Source organism: Vulpes lagopus, chromosome 10 (assembly GCF_018345385.1).
Source record: "Vulpes lagopus strain Blue_001 chromosome 10, ASM1834538v1, whole genome shotgun sequence".
Lineage (NCBI taxonomy): Eukaryota > Metazoa > Chordata > Mammalia > Carnivora > Canidae > Vulpes > Vulpes lagopus.
The window spans coordinates 68,589,519-68,610,952 of record NC_054833.1 but is presented as its reverse complement, the minus strand read 5'-3'; the positions used below and the strand labels follow the sequence as shown (position 1 = coordinate 68,610,952).

The window sequence follows — 21,434 nt, the reverse complement described above, 5'->3', positions numbered from 1 at the left end:
GAGAGAGATAGAGAGGCAGAGACAGAGGGAGAAACAGGCTCCCTGTGGGGAGCCCAATGCAGGACTTGATCCCAGGACTGGGATCATGCCCTGAGCCAAAGGCAGGTGCTCAACCACTGAGCCACACAAGCATCCCTAGCCTCTGACATTTCTGATGAGAAATCTGTATTCTTAGTGAAGATCTGTGATTTGTCTCACTTTTGTTGCTTTCAAGGTTTGCTCGTCTTTTGGAAGTTCTATTAGAATGGGTTTCAGGGTGGTTGAGTTCATCTTACTTGGGAATTTTTGAGCTTGTGTATTTATGTTCCTGTCTTTCATTAAATTTGGTTAGTTTTCAGCCATTCTTTCTTTCAATGTTCTCAGGCCCTTCCTTTCCCGGGACTCACATGATGTGCATGTTGATCCTTTTGTTGGTGTCCCATAGTTCTCTTGAGAGTTCTGTCCACTACTCTTCAAATTCTGTTCCTTAGCCTCGATGATGTCCACTGTTCTATCTTCAAAAGTCCACAAATTCTTTCTGCCTGCTCAAATCGGCCTCTTATAAATTCATTTCAGTTGTAGTTTTTTTTTTTTTTTTTTTTTTTAGTTGTAGTTTTCAACTCTGAAACTTTTTTAGGTCTTTTTATATTTTCATTTTGCTCACACATTTTCTTGGCTTTCTTCACATCTCCCTGTAATTGTGATTTTAAGACAGTTGTTTTAAAGTCTTTGTTTAGGGACACCCGGGTGGCTCAGTGGCTGAGCATCTGCCTTCGGCTCAGGGCGTGATCCTGGAGTTCCAGGATGGAGTCCCACATCAGGCTCCTGCATGAAGCCTTCTTATCCCTCTGCCTATGTCTCTGCCTCTTTCGGTGTCTCTCATGAATAAATAAAATCTTTAAAAAAAAATAAAGTCTTTGTGTAGTATATCTGCCATTAAGTCCTTTTCAGGGGCAGATTGTTTTCTCCCCTTTGAATGGGACATAACTTCCCTGTTTCTTTGTATGCCTCCTGATATTTGTTGAATGCTGGACATTTAAATCTAGTAACATGATAACTGAAAATTAGATACTCTCCCCTTCCCCAAGATTCTCCATGTTCTTATTGTTGGCTTTTTCTTTGCCAAGGATCAGGCTGAGGTATAAACTTACATTTTTCTCAGGTCTTTTCTAAGCCCTTCCTTGGACATGCACAGCTTCTAATTTCCTCTGTATATGCAGTTGTTTTTTAATGTCCTAGAGTTTTATGTTCTGGATTTCCTGAAATGGGGAACACACATCCATCCACACACATGCACACACAGACAGCTGAAAGAGTAGGGGAAGGGCATTGAACCATGAAGTCTCCTCGCAGCCAGAGGGGGAGGGGTTTGCAACAGTGAGGGAAGGTGCAACAATGGCTGCCTGGCTCTGCACCACTCTGATCAGAAGCAGCAACCAGTGATCAGAGCTCGGATTCCCTAACAGTTGTAGTCTAGGGTCCTTTTTACCCACCACAGCTCCTATATGGTATGTGTAGCCTATTCCAGAACACCTGCACACCTGCTGTGTGGCTCCCCGCAGGAGTATGGGTAGTGCTACTGTGCTCTGAGCTGAAATTGATCAAAATTAACCACAATGTACAGTCCAAGTCTTCTAGAATCTGCAAGCCTTTAACAGACTGGAGTTTTAAAATAGTTCTACCACAGGTGTTATTTTAGCCATAATACTCTGTGTGACTGATCCCATGAAAAATCTAGGTATCAAACCAACAAAACCATGTAGCCAACAGTTTATAAAAATATATCTTTATTATGTTTCAAGTTCTTGCATGATAGATACCTACTCATACAAACTTAGTCTCCATGTTAAATATAAATTAAGCAAACACAAAAAACTATAAACAAAATCAGCAAAATTGCTGGAAAATCCAAGCCATGAATCCTTATCAATAGTGTACACCGGGATGATGAAACTATCTTAAATCACCATACTCTGAAAATTGTTACCTGTAGCCAAATCTAAATGTTTAAGAAGCAATAAAGGACAAAGTAATATGGAATAAAACTATGGTAGGTTTCTCAATGCCACATCTAGTAGGTTAGGCAAGTCAAATGGTTCCATCTGACATTTCAGCAAAGTATCATCTTTGTGTTAAAAACGGTCAGGGGCCTGTCCTCGAGCTATAGGGAAATGTCAAAGCAACCACAGGAGAGCATGGCTAGAAAACTTTGTAGTCACATGGTTCCAGAACATGAATCCCAGAGGGCTTAAAGATGAGAAAACATCCGTCCCATGCCAAAAGCCATTTCCAGAGCTCAAAACCAGATTACTAACAATGACTATGGATCACACATGTCCTAAAAACTCAAAACTGTAGCAAAACATACACGCAATCATATATAAAACTTGGAAAAGTCTTGAATTTCAGAATGGAAAGGTTCAAACATTAACCTTGAGAGATTTGTTACTGAGGCCAAAATACCCAAGTTGGGACTGGCCTGACATACCTTCCTTATGAATTTTGAGATCTAAATCCTTGAGGCATAAGATGCATGTTCTCCTTAGTCTTCTCTCACAGGGGTACACAAACACAGGGGACCCACTGTCCCAAGTCTCCCACTGCCCTCATTCAGGGCCAGAGCAATTCAAACAGCTTTTGGAATGGTGCCGAAAACTACACCAGGTCGGGATCCCACACAGAGGGCAAAGTTCAGCCCCAAGTTTCCATTCCTTGCTAGGACACAGCTCCATGCTGGCAGTTCAGAAACACAAGCAATCTATGACTGCCATCAGATACTGAGCTCAGTGGCGAAGATGGCAATCACCACACTCCTCAGAAGGCAAACATGGGGTCAGATTCCTGTGGCAGGGTCAATTACGAGGCTCTGAAGCTGTGGGGCTGCGGACTGTGGACATGAGGTGTGACTTGTAGGTTTTGCTCAGGCCCGTCATCCAGAACTTGAGAAGTTTGACATTGTCCTCCTCAGATGCTCCAAGAATACTCAGGAGCTTCTGTGTGTCCTCTTTGGGTCGACTGTCCACTTTGGTGAATTTGAAAAGGACCTTCACTTTGCTGAAGAAAACCAAAAACAAACACTCAGATGCCACAGTAAAATCACACCACAGTTTGGTCCCGAGGCCTAACGGCTTCAAGACCAGCACAAGGTCTATAGGTGCTGGCACAGAGCAGCAGCTCCCACCTGCACGCTCCAGGACCTCTTGCTAGCCCAGCGGTTCTAACCCTGGGTAATAAGGTTGGTGTTGCAAAATGGGGGAAAAACCTATTTTCTTTAAATTCATAAAGGAATTTGTTGCTCCTAAGCTTCATTTTACTATTGGAAATCAGGACATCTAATTGAATTTGACCCAAAATTACTAAGAGGAACTTAAGGAAATCAAATAACTAATTAGCCTTAATAGAAAGGGAACATCTATTATCTAGCTTTCAGATTTTTAAAGTTAATTAAGCAGCAAAAATAACTGCTTCTCTTGGAGGCAGGTGTCACCCCATCTCCCAGAGGAGCAGAGTGAGGACTGGGGGCGCTGACTGCTCAAGGTCACTAGCTCAGATTAACTGGCGCAGATGCTATTTGAGCACATGCTCCTAACCTCTATTCTCCCTGACTTCCCTTCTCAGGGAGGCCAAGGCTCCTTTTTCTGGAAATAGCTCCTGATTCTCGCCAGCAGAACAGAATTGCTACTGGCTTCCCAGCACCCCCGGGGAGGAAGCAGACTCCAGGGGCCAAGGTGGAGTGTGCTTACTTCATCCACTCTTCCTTGAGGCAGACGAGGCACTGGTCCACCACACCCACGGACAGATTCTGGTTGGTCAAAGCTGCTTCCATCTTATTCAGGATGGTGGGGCCAACTGGGAACAAGGGCAGGGTCGTCAGCATGGGGAGCGAGAGGCAGCGGCAGTGCTCTTGCTCCCGCTCACCGTGGGAAAAGGCAGGCTGGCCTGGCAGCACGCACCTCGGTCGGCAGCTACAGGGCTCCCGCTGGTCACAACAAACTCGTACTTGCTCAGAGACTGGTCATCCTCGCATCCGGCTGGGTGGAGGCTGGGGCGGGGGGCTGTATGGGCCTCCACGATGACAGCAAATTCTACAGCAACACAAAATGCACTACTGCAGGAGGCGTGCATCTGCCCCCTTCGGGAGCCTGCCTCCCGCTGCCACCACGCCAGGTCATGTCAGATCAGAGAGCGGAAACTCGCCTCCCGACTAATGCTTGGGCGTTGGAAACCCTTTGCAGTGTATTTAAGAATAGAGTTAAGGGTTAACTCTTGCCTTAGTTCATGTATTATATTCCAGTAACTACGGGAATTCTATATCTCACTTCACTTAATGCCCAGCAGCCGGGTGACAGTACCACTGTTAAGTCCCATTTTATGACAGAAACAAATTCAAAGAAGCTAAATGGTTTGGCTCAAGGTTGCACAGTTAGTCTGTAGTGGTTAAAAACTTCAAGCCCATTTTTGAAACCAAGAGCCTATGTTCCAAAAAAAAGTGCTGCCTCGCAGGGCCTCAGGACTCAGTCTGGGATGCTGAATGGAGTGGTGGCTCCGGACTGCTGAACGCCAGATGCTCTGCCAAGGTGCAGCAAGCCCCACTGTACTAATGAACGTCAAAGCTGGATTTAAGGCATATTAAAGAAAAGAGTTGCCTCCTGAATCTCGCTGGCATCACCAACTCAGCACAATGACATGACAACCTCTGACACCCATTCCCTGACCAGACCCTGCCCTCCACCAAGAACCCTATCCAGCAAGCCACCCTCACTCAGCCTGTCTTGTCCATCCCTCAACCATTGTAAAGGGAGAAAGAGGCCCAAAGCCATTGGAAAGCTGGTTGTCCTGTTTCCAAGCAGGCACCATCTTCAGATCTGCACTAAGATGCAGTTCTGCTTCCGAGCCCTGAGGTACAGCGCCTGGGGTGGGCCAGGGGAGGTGTGTACCTGAGGACAGCACATGGGATGGGATCTGCACATGCGGGCTGAGCCCCAGGAAGTTGCACCGGTAGGCCTCCTCATACTGGTTGCTGTAAGGGATGATGCGTACACAGCCCACTGGCAGCATAGTCTAGAGGGGACACAGTGACTCAGGACCAACCCCAGCTGAAACAGCGCCTGCCGATCTCCATCACCCACACCCCACATGCCCGCCCCAGCTCGGCCCAAGCCTCTCTCCTCCCAGAAAGCATCCTCGGTCACACAGCCCCAATGGGGTGTCTCCCGCATGGCCCCCACTCCTACCCTGGCTATCAGGCATACGGGACTTGTGCTACCTCTTTGTGGTGTTAATCTTCCTATTATGCTTTGACTTCTCAGATTCTTGTCTCTTCCATCATCCCACAAAGAGAGTATAAGCTCTTTGAGAGATTGTGTCATATTCATTTGTGCTCTCACAGGCCTAGGCCGATGTTAGGTATACACGAGGTTTCTGAGGACTTAAATATCATCAACCAGACCTGGGCCTTGGCACCCACGACACCCGTGAGGTGCAGGCAGCACAGCAGACCCACATCCCACTGGACTCATCAGGAATGTTCTGTGTGCAGGGACATGTGATGACCCAAACCTGCCTCTAAGACAGCTGTGAACCACACCAATGGCTTCTTTGAGGAATATTGGGTTGGAGATGGGGTAGTTAATTATCACTCTATTAGGATAGCACAGGCTCCTTCCACTGGAAATAATAACCATCAGTGACTGCCATTTTCAACAATGGACAAAAAGCACAGACCTCAGATTCAGGCATGAACCTTTGCACTGAGCCATCCCTGCATCCTAACATTCACAGCTAAAATCAGGATTTAAAACAAGAATCCACTAAGCCAAATACCATCCTGCTATTAAAGACTTAAAAGATATGCTTACCCGAAGAACTTCAAAAGCTGAATGGACAAGGTCTGCATCTCTACTTTTCCAAATCACTTGGTTGCCCATAAGAACATGCCAGGCCAACATACGAAAAGATGGGGCACCCAGGACCTAGAAAATACAGTTCAGTTGTGTTCTGCCCTTTCATGCAACCAAAGTTATTTGTGTGTTCTCCACATAGTGAGGGAAGACGGGTCAGGAGAGGGAAGGGCTGGCTGACTTGCCCACAGTGAGGTGGAGGCAGGTGCAAGGCTCTGGATATGCACCCTGAAGCCTGATACCAAAGCTCTTGCACACTTTAAAATCTTTTCCTCAATCTTATTTTTAAAAACTTGAAGCAGAAAACATGTTAGCTTTTTACAACATTCACTCTCTCTCTCTGCGATTCTGCCGAACCATTTCAAAGTAAGGGACAGGCAGCATGACACTTTAGCACCCAGGAAGCATAAGGGCTCTTCTACACAGCTCCAATACACAACACACACAGAAATGCTACCCGGATGTCCACTGACCCAGTATCTGGGTTTAGAGCCCCAAATCTCTAACGGTGTCCCTTGTTGCTATTATCCTTTCAACCCAGGAGTCACTTAAGGATCATGCCTGTTTCATTTATTCTGAGTTCTTTATTCTATTTTATGCTAGATTAGTCCCTCTCTCTTTTTATAACTCCCCTGACACTGGCGTTTTTATAGTTTAGGCTGTTACCTTATAACAGCCTTAAAACAGGCTTATAACATGGCCTTTTTTTTTTTTAAAAAAAGGAAGTTAGAAATATTCCTTTTTACAAAATTCCTATAGCTTCAAAATATTCCCACCTCCCATGAAATTGGAAGATTCCTTCTAACTTTAATCCACATAAGCAACAAACAAGGACAATTTTAGCCAAATATGTGGTTTTCATGGGTGATTCTTCCTCATCAAGAAGCCTCATAGAGCATCTGACATTAAATCAATCTTTACTTCATTTTCCAAAACAGAAATAACTATCTTTTGTTAAAATTCATGCTCATAGCAAAAATAATCACAGGAAAATATAAAAAGGGCCTGCCCTTGTAATCCTGTGATCTCTTCTTCCCATCTGACTGAATATAACCATGGTCAACACTGTTGTGTGACTTTTCTGTCGTCTCTGGTACGCATATGTACAGACACACATACCACCCTGTACTATACACTGGACGCTTTCCTTTCTGTATTTAAGGACATTCCATTGTTCGGATGCAATTCTTATGATTGGACATCCAGATTCTTTCCAATTTTCTGTAAGGGACAGCCATCATTTCCACTTTGCAGTACTGTTCAATTCCTTTAAAAGGTTCCAGCAGGACACGATGAGAGGACCATGAGAAGCCGACCACGCAGGACTTTCTTTAAAAAAGACACCTACGTCCTCACTAAAAGGGGAGCACAGTGCTCCTGTGGCTAAGTTATGCCAGACAGCCCCAGCTATCTTCAGCCAGCCATGGAGGTTTCTTGATCACTCCTACCCAACCAGTCCCCATGGGGTCTCAAGATGATGGGCCTAAGGAACAAAGTGTGCTGGATGAGAAGAAGGGGATGGGGCCGTTCTCTGGAGCTTCTGAATGCAGGACTACCCCTCTGCCACCTACCTGCCTCATGTGCCGAAGGGACTTAAAGACAGACAACTTTCGGGGCTGCCAGTTTCCACAGTCTGAGAGCAAGGAAGAATCCGTCGGGCACTTGGTCAGCTCCTGCCCTTCTGCACCCTCCGGCAAGACGGGGGCTTTCTCCTCCTCTTCAGCCTCAGAGTTGTCCCAGCTTTCTGATTCCTCTTCCAGGTCTGCAAGATGGACAACAGAGACATTTATGAAACCTGCTGTCCTTGGATTCCTTCACTCCCTGGATGCGACAGTGCTACTATGTCCATGTCAGCCCAAGGTGTTCTGATTTCTGGTTCTGGCCAGCTACCTACATCACTTTTTGCCCCTGGAGCCCTGGGATGAGCAGGGAGGGTTCAGTCCACTGGTCTATTTACTTGGCTCAAAGCCTCACACTGCATCATGAAGCAGGCACTGCAAGACTATGAGTGTTCATGGCTGTGGGATAATTCCAAGCAAAGATGAGAATGACGATAGCTTGGTCACTCAATACTTCCTCAGTCAGGCACTATTCTCAATGCTTCCATACATTTCACTTTATCCTTTCAACTGTCCTGAGGTCAGAACTCTTCACCATATTTTACAGATAAGGAAGTTATTTGTTACTTCCATTAATCTCTGTGACAACCATCACAAATAAGGACATCTTCCCTCTATGTTCCCAATGAAAACCATAGGGAAGAGGTCTTGTGTGGTCATACAGAATGCACAAGGGGCGGAGCCAGGATCTGAAGTCAGTTCTGTCCAAATCCAAAGTGTGTGTTCCAAAGTAAAATACAGCCTAAGACATGACAGAAAGCCCTGTGTGCCTGCCACTTGGCTCTCTGTATACTCCAACCAACAGACTACCCTTGCCATCTTTACTAACCTAGAAATTTGAAATCACAATAGTAAATGGTTCTAGGGTCGACTGATGCATGAGGGCATGAAGGTGGATTACCAAGGTCTTATCATGCTCTGGTCTCGCTGAAATCCTACTCACTTTCTCCCGCTTAGGAAAGCATATTGGAATCTAAGTGTGCAAAGTCACCTGACTATAGGAATAACCTTGAAACAGCTCCAATTTATTAAGAAGGCCATTTGCAACCTGAACCATGTCAAATGTTACCAGTTACCCATTACACACAACATACACTGCAAGTCTGGTTTACCCAACCCCAAAGCTGGGGCCGCTGTCATAGGTCACTAAGAATCACATCATCTCCAAACGAAAAGCATATGTGCTTTCCTCGTCTCTGGATTGAGACCAGAGGTTCCTTGGCTGGTACACACTGCAGCAGAATCAGAATCCCTCACGAAGTTACTTCAAACACACAGGACCCTAAGCCCTAGACGTAGATTTCTGATCAAAAACCTGGGAAGGAGTCCCCATACATTAGTAAGGCTTGGGAAGCCTTACCCTGATGGAAACTCTGGGTCCAATTGAAGCTTAACATTTTATTATTCAAGTGTCTACAGAGGGCAGGCACCTGCGGATCATAAGACAGAGACAAGAAAACCTTTCATGTATCTTCTCCACAGCCTCACAGCGCTAAATAGCAGACTTTCCCAGGCTGCCCAGGATGGTAAACTCCTTCATGTGACTGTCAAGGAAACGGAAACAGGAAACCACAATAAAAACACAGTAAAAAAGACTACAGGTTGAGCTCTTGCAGATGCTCCTCCTGGGTTATTCCTCCTAGGGTCCCCTTAATCAGGATGGAGGGCTAGGTGGTTGTGAGATGGCCCCCAACAGCGACTGCCAGCACAGGCTTCCAGCACAAGCACTCCCTGCTCACCCGCGAGCTTCTCCATCTGGACCAATGTGTCCTCTGTGGGTGCACCCTCTAGGAGTTTCTCAGTCAGCCGGCTGCCACATGCTTTCAGGAGCCTGCAGAACAAAGCACCATCTGTGAAGTGTTCTTGCCAGAAGAAAAGTGGAACCTGAAGCCAATCAAGCCTTTTGATCTCACTAGTAGCTTACAGAAAATATGGGTACAAAAGATCGCGTTGCACACATCACAAAGTCACAATCAGCCAAACGCAAAAGGAGAATTCTGCAGGACAAATGACCTAGGTCCTCCGACAAAAGGCATGGGAAAATCCATGGCAGAGGCGCAGGAGAAACTGCTTTGGACTAAGAGAACAATGTGTACGGTCTGTAGTGGTAATCTGATCCCCATTTCAAAAAACAGTCCTGAGGCCAAACAAGAAAACTGAACATGTATCGGGCTAGATGATGCTAAGCAATGGGTCGATTTTGTTGGGATGATTTTGTGTTTGAAATGATACAACTAAGATTTGCTTTAAAAAAATATTCCAGGGATGCCTGGGTGGCTCAGTGGTTGAGCGTCTGCCTTTGGCTCAGTGTGTGATCCTGGGGTCCTGGGATTGAGTCCTGCACTGGGCTTCCTGCAGGGAGCCTGCTTCTCCCCTGCCTATGTCTCTGTCTCTCTCTGTGTCTCTCATGGACGAATAAATATAATCTAAAAAATACATATTCCAGAAAAAAGGGAGGGGAGAGAAAAAGCAGGAAAATGTTGACAATACTACAGCTGGAAAACAAGAGTGTACAGTTGATTGTACTAAATAGTACATTCTAGTTTGGATCTTTTTGAAAATCTCTAAATGATTTTACATTGAGCACAGGAGACAGATACTCTCTCCTTAGTTCTCAAGCCCTCAGGAGCTACTCTCAAAGATCTTTGTTCAAGGCACCTCTTCCACACCTTAGGTGATGAGGCTTGGAAGCCACCGTTGCACAAGGGTGAGGATTTGAGGGCATCTTTGGGAGGGATCCATCTTGCAATGGAAAGAACAGAAACAATCTGTGGCCAGACCGTGGTGATTTTAAAAAGACAGAGATCATCCTTTCTTCCTGACCAGGCAGGCCTGAGTGCCACCACACTCTTACTAGACAGCCTGTGCCAGAAGTGCTTCCAAAAGCCTGCATCAAATGGCCAGGGACCACTGTAGCCCGAACTGATGAACTCCTGAGAATCAGCCAGAGCTGTCCAGTCCGGGCACTCTCAAATTCCTGACCCACAGACCTGTGTGAGATAAAGGTTTGCTGCTATAGACAGAAAGAGAGATCACTGTTCTGGTATAGGGGCATCCTAAGCATATGGGGATGTGAGTGCCACCTAAGTCCTTTTTCCATGTGCCCAAGGGAAGATGCCTAGAAAAAAGGGAGATGCAGGTCAGCGCCTGCCAACAAGTACACAGCACAGAGCTCCCTAGGGGAACTCACCCAACAACTGCCCTCCCCAGATTCATGCATAATCTAACCAGTAGACCATGTCTACTCTCAATGGCTAGAAGACTGAAAAATCTCGTTACCAAGCAAAGGAGGTATGAAGGCATGCCCACAAGTTGTCATCGCTTGTCAAGGAGGTCAGTGAACGAGCTGCATTCCCATTGCGTTGGTGCAGGAATGGTGTGAAGGCCGTGTTCATTCTCTGGGCACGCTGTGGGCAACCAAATTGCTCTGCCTCAAATACCTAAAACATGAAAGGAAGGGGTGACCTTTTAACGAAACAAAACCCAAGGAGTCCAAAGCCAGCTCATTCACAGCCAACTTCCTGGATCCTATTCCTGAAGACTGTCTCATTCTGCTGTTCTGATATAGGGTGCAGAAAGTGCTGCCAGTCTCATCATTCTCAATGGTTTTTGCCTCACAGCTTGACAAAAAGCTATCTAAGGAAGAGGAATCGGTTATGAATTTCCCCTGTACCCACTTCCACTCCCACAACCAACTCATCAGGCACTTGTTAGGTACTCAGGTTGCATACATGCCTGCGTGATCATTAGTGCTGTTCTCCACATATTTCCAGTCCGCCCCTCCCCCTTCCTATTCTGGACACATGGAGGTTTTCACTGAGTGACCTCGTGTGGGTGGGACATGTGCTGAATTCTGGCAATGAGGTGAGAGAGAAACAAGGCCCTCCAGCACCATCTATGCCCTCTTGCGGAGAAATGAGCAATCTGCCAATATGGCTGCTGCTCCACCTGCTCGGCTGACTACAGCAAGTATATCCCTCCCATTTCCTGCAATGGACACCGAACATCAACAACTACAATAAAAAAAAAAAAACCTGTCGGACACCTGGATGGCTCAGTTGATTGAGTGCCAGACTCCTGATTTTGGCTCAGGTCGTGATTTCAGGATCATGGGATCAAGCCCTGCGTTAGGGCCCATACTTGGTGTGGAGGCTGCTTGAGATTCTCTCCCCCTGTCCCTCTGCTCTCACCCTGCTCTCTCAAAACAAAAAACAAGAAAACTCCTCCTCCCAACCCCCAAACAAAACAAAGGAAGCAACCCCCAAAACTGTAGGCCTTTATGCCTCTGAGGTTTGAAGGCTGTTCAGCACAATGGCCTATTCTGAGAAACAATACTACAAGAGCTAGAAGTCTACAGTATTGATGAGTCTACAACACGATTTGTGGACAGGTTCCAAATGAAGGTCAGAGGAAACACAGACACCAGGGAGAAACCAGGGCATGTGACCACAATCAAGCAGCCAGAATTGAAGGAGAACTGGACAATGTACTCAAGAGAGCCCAGTAAAACAAGCAGGACTGACTCTGCAGTCAGAAGACCATGATTCGGAGTGAGCAACAGCTGCAGGATCTAGAGATGATAAAAACTAGCTGTGCTCTGATCCCCATCAGTACAAAGTTCCTCCCCCACTGCCACCCATTCTCCCTTTATGTGGGGTCACCTTGAGTGCCTTGCCCTGAAGTTCATCAATGATCCCTCGGATCTTCCCAAGCAGGAAGGGCCAGGAGTTGATGAGATAAATTCGGTCCATCATGATGGCAATGATGCTGTACCAGCGCTGGAAGCCCCTGGCCAGGCTGTCTTTGATGAAGAAAGTGTGGCTGAACACAAAACCATGCTGCTCATCCCCAAAGAAGATGGGGCCTTCACGACCAGGGCAGACCTGTGAAAATCCACAGCCATGGCAGGAGACAGTCCTGTGCACAATCAAATCCTCCTCCCACTTACCTTTCTGCACTAATTAACCAGCATTAGTTATAGGAATAGGGAGAAAGGTGGGGACGAGAGGAAAACTGCTTTCCTCTGCTCCTGGGACTAGACTTTAAAAGAAAACATCCAGGATGCTTGGGTGGCTCAGCAGTTGAGCGTCTGCCTTTGGCCAAGGGTGTAATCCTGGAGACCCGGGATTGAGTCTCACATCAGGCTCCCTAGATGGAGCCTGCTTCTCCCTCTGCCTGTGTCTCAGCCTCTCTCCATCTTTCATAAATAAATAAAATCTTAAAAAAAAAAAAATAAGAAAACATCTGTAATCATACATTGCAAGGATGAGTAAAGTAGGTTCATTACTTTTTTCTACCCTGAACCATAAATAACTCCTGTTCAAATATTATATCTATTCCAGACTCAAATCTGCCAACATCACTCATCTGGAATATACTGGAGAAGGTCAAAATAATCACTGTAGAGTCCAAACAATAAAATGTGTATACTTTATTTACAGCCGAGAAGTTAGGTCCCCTTGTAACACATTCACTCTTACTTTACACAGAATTCAACTAGGCATGATCACCTGCTTCTAGCAGATTAGCAGTAGGAAATCAAAGCAGCTGAAGGTAGGCACTGCAACCATAAGTGAAAACTAAGATGGGGCCTCAGTTAGATCAAGTGGGCACGGAGAATGGAAGTTTTATAACTGGATTATGAATTCTTTGTGACAGATAAAGTTATGAGAGCTAAGGGGCACCTACGCTGGTCAGTCAGTTGAGCATCCAACTGTTGGTTTCAGCTCAGGTTATGATCTCAGGGTCTTGAGATCAATCCCGATGTCAGGCTCTATGTGGGCTGTAAGACCTAGAGATGATAAAACCAACTGTGCTCTGACCCCCATTAGATATCTCTCAGTCTGCGGAGATTTTTCTCTCTCTCTCCCTTCCCGCTCATATGCGAGCATGTGCACATGCACGCACAAATACTAATAAACGTTTTTTTTTTTTTTTTAAAAAGTAAAAAACCAAAAACCATAAGGGTTAAGACTTGAACTCAACAATAGGAGCCAGGTAGTTTAGGAACAAACTGATTCAACCTTCAAGAGGTTCTGAGAGCACACAGTGACCACTAAGGCTTGTATTGATGATTGAGACAATAAAAAAGGTGGTATTTGATAGAGTAAGCCACATAACCTAGAAATGTTTAATGTCTTAGGAATACATTCATCAAGAATAGACAGATAACAGGGATGCCTGGGTGGCTCAATGGTTGAGCATCTGCCTTTGGCTCAGGGCGTGATCTTGGTCTGGGGATCCAGTCCTACATCAGGCTCCCTGTGAGGAGTGTATTTCTCCCTTTGTCTTTGTCTCTGCCTCTCTCTCTGTGTCTCTCATGAATGAATAAATAATCTTTAAAAAAAAAAAAAGGAATAGATTAAGTTTGGTGCTTGAAATGATAAGCTAGAAACCATTTAGAACACTGCAGTCCAACTCAACGTATTTTGGAGCTTTAAAGAACTGCAGCTGCTCCCTGCTCCCTGCTCCCTGATCCACCTATCATCCTCCCAGAAGCAATGACCTGTCTTCCTTTCTGTAACCAGTACTGAACCTGTTCAGGGCACCTTGGAGTATCTGTGATATTCCCACAGAGTACCCCCCAGAGTCACAGTGCTCACCTCACAGCTGAGACTCCGCACACAGGCCTGGCGGACAATGCTGAAGAGCTGGGGGTGGTTGGGGTGCTGGTGACTGACGTATTTAATCGAGGTCTCTTTATCATGGCTGATATACCCGGGATGCCCTGCAGCAAGGGACCGGCAGCCCTGCCCCCGGGAAAGAGAAGAAAACCAATTAGTGAGGAAGCAGGCAACAAACTTTCTTATGTACATCTGAATGAGAAAACTCAGTCTATTTTCATATAAAGATAACTGGCATCTAGAGTTATACCCATGTGAAGATTTTAACGTGTCCTGAATAGGAAAACCAGAACACACAGATCACAAAGATCATCAGAGTATAAATAAGAGATCTAATCTTCTGAGAACTTATGTGGCAGGTATTATGAAGAGCTCTGCATACACCTCATTTAATCCACTGAACCCTAGGAGATAATTACACTGAGAATCCTCATTTTACAGAAGCAGGTCAGGGGTGCAAAGAGGCCCACATAGAATAAGGGGCTAGCCTCTGTCCCTGGTCCTGACACAACCACTCAGCAGGAGCCCCAGGAGGCTGCCAGACTTTCACGCTGCTGTGGTACCCTGACAACACGAGCTCAGAGGCAGTGCTATGGAGCGGAAGGGATTGGTGGTCCTGGCTGCTGCCCCTCTAGAGCCACCACCACGTCGGCACTGAGGTCAGGTCCCAGACGCTATCCCCACCTAGACTGCACAAGAATGTACTGAAGCAAGCCCCTCTGTGGGAGATGCAGGACCCTTCCCATGGCAATTCCAGCTCAATAACTCTCTTTTCTAGCACCCTTTCCTTCCTCTCCTTCACAGCTGTCAGATTTGTTCATGGTGGCAATGCTTTTCCCCACCTTCTGCTTCCTCACAGGGGTTTCCAGCAACGAAAAGATCAATCTCGTGCATGCTGTCGGCTTCTCAGTGGAACCAAACTAATGCAGTTGGATTCCTGTCCACCCTGTAGCGGCAGGTCTAACACCACTCCTGATTTCAGATCTCGACCCAGGTCTGTCATATAAAGCAGCAACTTGCTAAGGGAACTTAAACCTCATTCCCTAGAGGTCATAAATGACACCAAGAGTAAAAGCAAGACCCCATGAGGAGGAAACTTCCCAAGATACTGGGCTGAGGCAAGTGGAGCCAAGGATGGGCCTGTGTGCAGACACGAGCATACAGAGGGGAGGGCTGAAAAGCAAATGTCAACTGGTGTCAGGTGTCTGCTGGCACAGGGTCAGCTGATAAAACGACAGCTGGGATGAAAGAAAGAACTGGACGGACATAAAAAGAAGTGAACATGCTGCACAGGGCCCACAAGAATGGCCTGTACCCATCACCTGAAGCTCCCACTTTTCTGTGAGATCACAGCCACTGCTGAGTCCCACAGGGTCTCCTGCCCACCCTCCAGGTCAAATACTCAGCATAAGCACAAGTTCCTGACAAGGAAAAAACATCTCCAACACTCCCAGAGACACTTGCCTCGCACATATCTGACTTTTTGGGCCCCGGGCTGCTGGACTCTGCGCTGGCCCCTTCAGCTGGACTGTGAGCGCGGATCCGACTGCTCATCTGAATGCCACCTTCCTCCTCCTCGGCCTGTTCGCCCTGGCCAGGGCTGTCCCCATTCCCAGCCCCTTGCGGAAGCGGGGCGTGCAGAACTTCTGTGCAAAAGAGAGTGCGGGGGCCGTGGAGCTCACAGAAGTGACAGAGAGCAACGATGGCATTCATGGTGTCCTGGAGACAGCAGAGGGCCTGCAGGGGGCGGATGAGAGGAGACACCATCAGCCAGGCAGCCTATGTTCACACCAGAGAACCTGGAGGCTGCTCTAGAGCACAGGGACTGGGAAGGTGTCATCAATAGGCTTTCTGGCCAGCAAGGCAGTTCAGCCAGCCAGCACCGCATCAGCTGTAGCAGAAACTCAGCAGACAAAACACAGTCCCTGCCAATCAGGAGTTACAATGGAGAAGAGAGAACGTGATTCAAGGACCCCACGGAAAATCCTTCAGTTAGAGTTGTGACGGGGCTGAGAGGCAGACAGCATAGAGAACACATGCGCGGGTGACAATATGGCAAATGTGACACCAATCAATGCCATAGGGGTCTGGAGAAGAGACTTGTGTATTCTATCAACAGCTGCCATGCTGGGTGACATGATGCTGCCCTCGTGGAGCTTACCCTCGAGGAGGGGAGGGACATACGACACACTGCTTGCTCTCTTGTGGTGACAGCCTCGGGAAGAGGACAGCAGGTCCAGGGCAGAGACTCACTGGAGGAAGTGCCATGTGGTCTGGGACATCAGGGGCTCCCTGAGTGAGAGCTGATGGGAGGAAAGGCCAGGGGACTGAGGGGGCATGACTAGGGCTCTACAGAGCTGGGGAATGACGGCAGAAGACTAGAAGGAGGTGGATTTTAGGGACCCTTCTAGGCCACAGTGAAGGCCTGAATTTTCTTCAGACTGGAAATTCTTTGATAGGTTTTGATGAGAAATATGGTAAATTTGAGTAGCGGACAGGGGTTAGGATCCAAACCTCCTCTTTTGGGGATCCCCTCCCCTATTATGGAGCCAAAGCCTCTGTCCTCATCCTCCTCCATAGGCATGACCAAGGCTTGACCAGTTAGAGGCATTAGCCCAGGAAGCTGAACCCAGTGCAAACACGTATGTGGGGTGTGGGGAGCAAGTCCTGGGTGATGGCATTCTCAAAACCCCTGTGGTCTGTCCGTCACGGCATCCTCCGCAGCAGCCTCCCTTCTCCAGCCTGCTCACTAACTCTGCCACCAACCTGGCGTCTTGCACGCAACCTCTTAGCTGACACAACTACTACTGCTCCCGTTCTTGTACCTGAGGCACGGGTTGGAGCTTGAGTGACAGTGGGAATGGCAGAAGCCAACACAAAACACAAGTAAGCTGGGCTGATGCGAGTCAGGCATGGGGATCAGATGGGGATTTGCAGGTGCCTGGCAAGTAGGGAGAGCTGGGGCACAGAATGTTCCTGGGGAGAGGGATACAGCAGGAGAGGAGACAGAGTTCAAGAGAGAGCAGGATATTTAGCTGGAAAACCCTGAGAGTTCCAAGGAGATTCTGGACTGTAGTAACAGAGAGGGCTGGGCAGAAGGTGAAAGTCCGGGACACTCCACAGACCTTTGCCTGACTCACCTTCTTCCTTGCATGTCCCTACTGAGAGGCCTCCCAAACCAGCCCCTACAACATCCACTCCCTTCTACTACATCACCCTCTCCCCTCTTCCACTTTATTTTAGGTCTCCTGGAAGCTGCATTGTTTGTGTTTCCCACAAATGAATATTCCCCAAGGTGGAGGTGGGAGCAGGGAGTGAGCCTGTCTTATCTACAACAGTTCCTGACACACACAGCAGGCACCACATTAAAGTACTGGATAGATGAGTGGATTCAGGAGCTGCCCATGGAGAGAGAACAGTTGTTGCCACAGAAAGCAGAGAGCTCACTGAGGATATCTAGGGCCAGGAGAGGTTCAAGAGCATAAGCATGGGGAGAACCAGAGTCTGAAAGCCTAGTGTCATGAGACCACAATAAGCCAAATTTAAACAGAGGTTCCATAAGGCTCGCTCTGGTGAGATCAAAGAAAATGATGCTTTAAGAATCTGTTACGGGGGACAGATTGGTGGCTGGGTGGCTGGGTGGCTGAGCAATTGAGCATCTGCCTTCAGCCCAGGGAGTGATCCCAGAGTCCTGGGATCCACTCCGCCATCAGGCTACTTGCAGGAAGCCTGCTTCTCCCTCTGCCTGTGTCTCTACCTTTTTCTCTGTATCTCTCATGAATAAATAAAATCTTAAAAAAAAAAATCTATTATGGAAGAGGGGGGTGAAGCGACCATCAATGGAGTAAGAATCCCACAGGAAGAAGCACTAAGACCTAAAGGCAGAGGCATTAACCCTGGAGAAAGAGGCTACATCTTCCTTTAAGAGGAATAAGAGAGAAATAAGGTTCCTTCCAGCAAAATATCTGCAAGAAAGCAGCACTTGGCTAAGGCTCACCCAGTTTGTAGAGCATCCATACTAACCGTTATATTCAGCAAAATCACACGTGCACCATTCCACCTAGACAAGAGCAGGCAAGGCCATTTCCAAATGAGTCGGGCAGGGCAGCGGTGGCCATACTGCAGCTCTAAGGCTTGATGTTTTCTAGATAAGGAAAAAAAAATCTAAGCAGATCATAAAAGCAATGCACTTGGTGATACACATGCAACAATCAAGCAGCTTACTGCCAACTTAAAATGAGAACATCACAAAAAAAGAGCCAGAGATTCCCATGGTTCTGAATGGCTTAGTAGGCTTTTTGCCTTTTGAGCAGTGGCTGACAGCAAGTTGACATTGCAGCCAAACTTTGAGCTGAACTTTTGCACCCCTACACCGTATTTCATAAAGGACTTCTCTAAATATAAATATACTTACGTCTTTTAAAAATACATTTACAAATATAAGGTTCTCATCCCTCCTATTCTTGGTTACAAGGGGACTGCCTTGGCAGCACCCACACCATGCCTATGAAATCCTTCAGATCCTAGGCCTACAAGTTTCTCTCCTCCTCCAATGGGAAGGAGACACCAGAGGTGATGTTGCCAAGCTACTTCCCAGTATCCCTGGTCAACATGGGAAACTCTTACTAGTAGTTTTGTTTTGATTTTTTTTAAAAGCAGTCCTGATCAGGAGTACAAGAGCCCCAGACAGCCAGCAGAAGACAAGGAGATACCACTTAGCTCCAGAAAGTCCAGAAAGAAAACCTGTCTCCAGCCTTTACCTGACAGGTGATGTCAAATATCTTCCTATCCTGAGAATCACCCTAAAGCTGAGACACAAAGGCCAACCCCAGCTCTTAGGTTAACCACTACACGTGGAATCAGAATTCTGAGTGGCAGGAAGTCAGTTTTTTTTTTTTAAGACTTTATTTATTCATGAGAGACAGAGAGAGAGAGAGGCAAAAATACAGGCAAGAGGGAGAAGCAGGCTCCATGCAGGGCACGTGGAATCAGAATTCTGAGTGGCAGGAAGTCAGTTTTTTTTTTTTAAGACTTTATTTATTTATTCATGAAAGAGACAGAGAGAGGGAGAGAGAGAGAGGCAGAGACACAGGCAGAGGGAGAAGCAGGCTCCATGCAGGGAGCCTGATGTGGGACTCAATCCCGGGTCTCCAGGATCACACGCCCTGGGCCGAAGGCATGCGCCAAACTGCTGAGTCAACCCAGGTGTCCCAAGGAGTCAGTTTTCTATTTACCCCCAATTCCAATCTGTACCAGATGTTTATCGAAGAAACTAAACTGGCTTGAATATACCTAACAGTTCTCAATGAGCTTTCCAGAACCCAAGGAAGAAGCAGAAATCTGTCCCCCTCCCCTAGTCTCTTCAACTCAAAGAAAGAATCCAAATAACTCAAAAAAGCAGGGCCCTTTCCATGGCCCTGGGTCTATTTCATTTCCACTTCCTGGGGTCTTCTCATAGGACCACAGAGGCTCAAAAACCACCTTGAAAAGAAACACAGTATCATAATGGTTCTTAACCAATAAGGAGCAGCAGGATTCCACTGGGGAGTCCCATTAAGTCAGCAGCTGGACCCCAGCAAGTCCAAGGTGGAACGTTCCACAGGGAATTACTTCCAGCTCAAACCCATTCAACACCGTGGTGGCTCTACTATTTCCACCTTCACCTGGATTTCTGTTTACAAAGTTCCCCGCGGGTGACACTACAAGGGCAAACACAGTCATGTGCTATTCCTCAATCTCCTCCTAACGACGGGGATAATCCAACGCCTCCAGCGCTTTCCCCGCTGTGACAGGAGCCCCTACAGCCACCCCGGTGGACGCCGCGGGTGCCAGGTGCCTCCTTCCTCCTGTCCTCTGCCTCCTCCAACGGCTGCTGAGGCTCACCTGGGACTCAATCCGCAGCGAGCCTACCCTTGGGTAAATATGGATTCCAGGTGACAAGGCTGCGCCCAACGATATCCAGCAACCCGGAGAGGAAAGTGGTCTTCCACCCGCCTTGGAGCGCACTGAGGTAGGCCCACCCTTCCCGAGAAGCACGGCCTGGAGAGAAGACACCCGGACACGCACCCTCCCCCGTGCAGCGGAGGTACGGCCGGACCTGGCTGGGCGGCGAGGCCACGCGCGGTGCCCGGGCAACGCTCGAGGAGAACCAACCAACGACGCCGACCGGGTCGGAACCGAGCTCGTGGTCCTGGTCCCTTTACGGTCCGGGAGTCTGCCGCCCACCCCGTCAGCAGCTCCGCACAGCCGCTCCGGGGGCGCCGCACCGCCGACCCGAGCGCCTCGGCCCCGGCACGTTCCCGGCCGGTCCTCGCCCCCGCCGCGCCCCCCGCGGCTCCCGCCCGCCGCCCGCCGCCCGCCCCTCCGCGAGCCCTCCCCCCGGAAGCCAGGCTCCCTCCGACCTCCGCGAAGCAGCCCGCCAGCCCGGGTTCCAACGGCTGCACGAGCCGGCCGGCCGCTCCGGGACTGGCTCCCGCACGGGCGAGGAGAGCCTCGGGGCCGGAGCCGGCGCTCGGGCCGCGGCGCACCTGACAGGACTCGCCCTGCGCTCCTGGAGCCCGCCGGGACGCCCGCCTGCCCTCGCGGGGCCCCGCACCTCCCCTCAGGTGGCTCGGTCCGGCCACCTCCCCACTCACCCGGGGCGGCGGCGGCGGCGGCGGCTGCGGCGCCCAGCCCGAGGCGCGTGACTTGGCCGGGCCGTACCATCCGCGCACCACGCGGGGGGGCACGGGCTGGCTGAACGCACCTCTGCACTGCCAAGCGAGCGGGCCCAAGCCCAGTCCGCACACCCGAGAAAACTGCGCGAGCCAGGCAGCTCTGAGCTCGCGGAAAACCTGAAGCCGCTTCCCGCCGCCTGCCTCTTCCGCCGCCCGACTTCCGCGCCTCCCCCCACCAGAAGTGCGGAATGGTTCCGGCCGCACCGGCCGGGCTGGTGGAGGAAACCATTTCAAGGCGGGGGATACTTAAAATTGAAAAATATTTTTAAAAGAGATTTGAGGGAATACAGAGCCAACCTAGTACTCCTGGTCCACAAGGAAGAGTGAAGTAGAGAAAGTCTCGATGTGATCACGAGCAGGGTAATGGCTTACGGTTTCACCATCGGCTTTGATTACATGGCAGGGAACCGGTCTTCGGTGGGACGTGCGGGCAGGTGGCCCGGAGGGGGCCGTCACGTGACGTGGGGAAGCGCGCTGCGCGGCGGGGAGGCTAGGTCGGAAACTGGAGGTGGGGTGCGGCGGAGTGCGCATGTGCCTGGCACCCTCGCCTCCCGGAGCGAGAAGGCGTCCGAGGTCTTCACCACCATGAGTCAGTTA

At 48.6% G+C, this 21,434-nt stretch overlaps 1 protein-coding gene across 7 annotated transcripts; it reads right to left on the bottom strand.

Moving 5' to 3' along the window:
- Positions 1-1,749: 1,749 nt before the first annotated feature.
- Positions 1,750-20,781, bottom strand: FLCN (folliculin). 7 transcript variants are annotated; one of them, XM_041771466.1, is made up of 13 exons: positions 20,757-20,781; positions 18,145-18,265; positions 15,586-15,858; positions 14,101-14,247; positions 12,160-12,381; positions 10,778-10,938; positions 9,238-9,329; positions 7,451-7,641; positions 5,838-5,951; positions 4,917-5,040; positions 3,933-4,064; positions 3,723-3,828; positions 1,750-3,033 (listed from the first exon to the last, which is right to left on the bottom strand). In XM_041771466.1, exons 3-13 carry the CDS (start codon positions 15,832-15,834, stop codon positions 2,832-2,834), a joined length of 1,740 nt encoding a protein of 579 aa, XP_041627400.1. In that variant the 5' UTR covers positions 15,835-15,858; positions 18,145-18,265; positions 20,757-20,781; the 3' UTR covers positions 1,750-2,831. The 7 variants fall into 7 exon arrangements, with proteins under 7 accessions (XP_041627400.1, XP_041627399.1, XP_041627395.1 ...); XM_041771465.1 differs by lacking the exon at positions 20,757-20,781 and adding an exon at positions 20,649-20,750; XM_041771461.1 differs by lacking the exon at positions 20,757-20,781 and adding an exon at positions 20,523-20,746.
- Between the last annotated feature and the right edge of the window lie 653 nt (positions 20,782-21,434).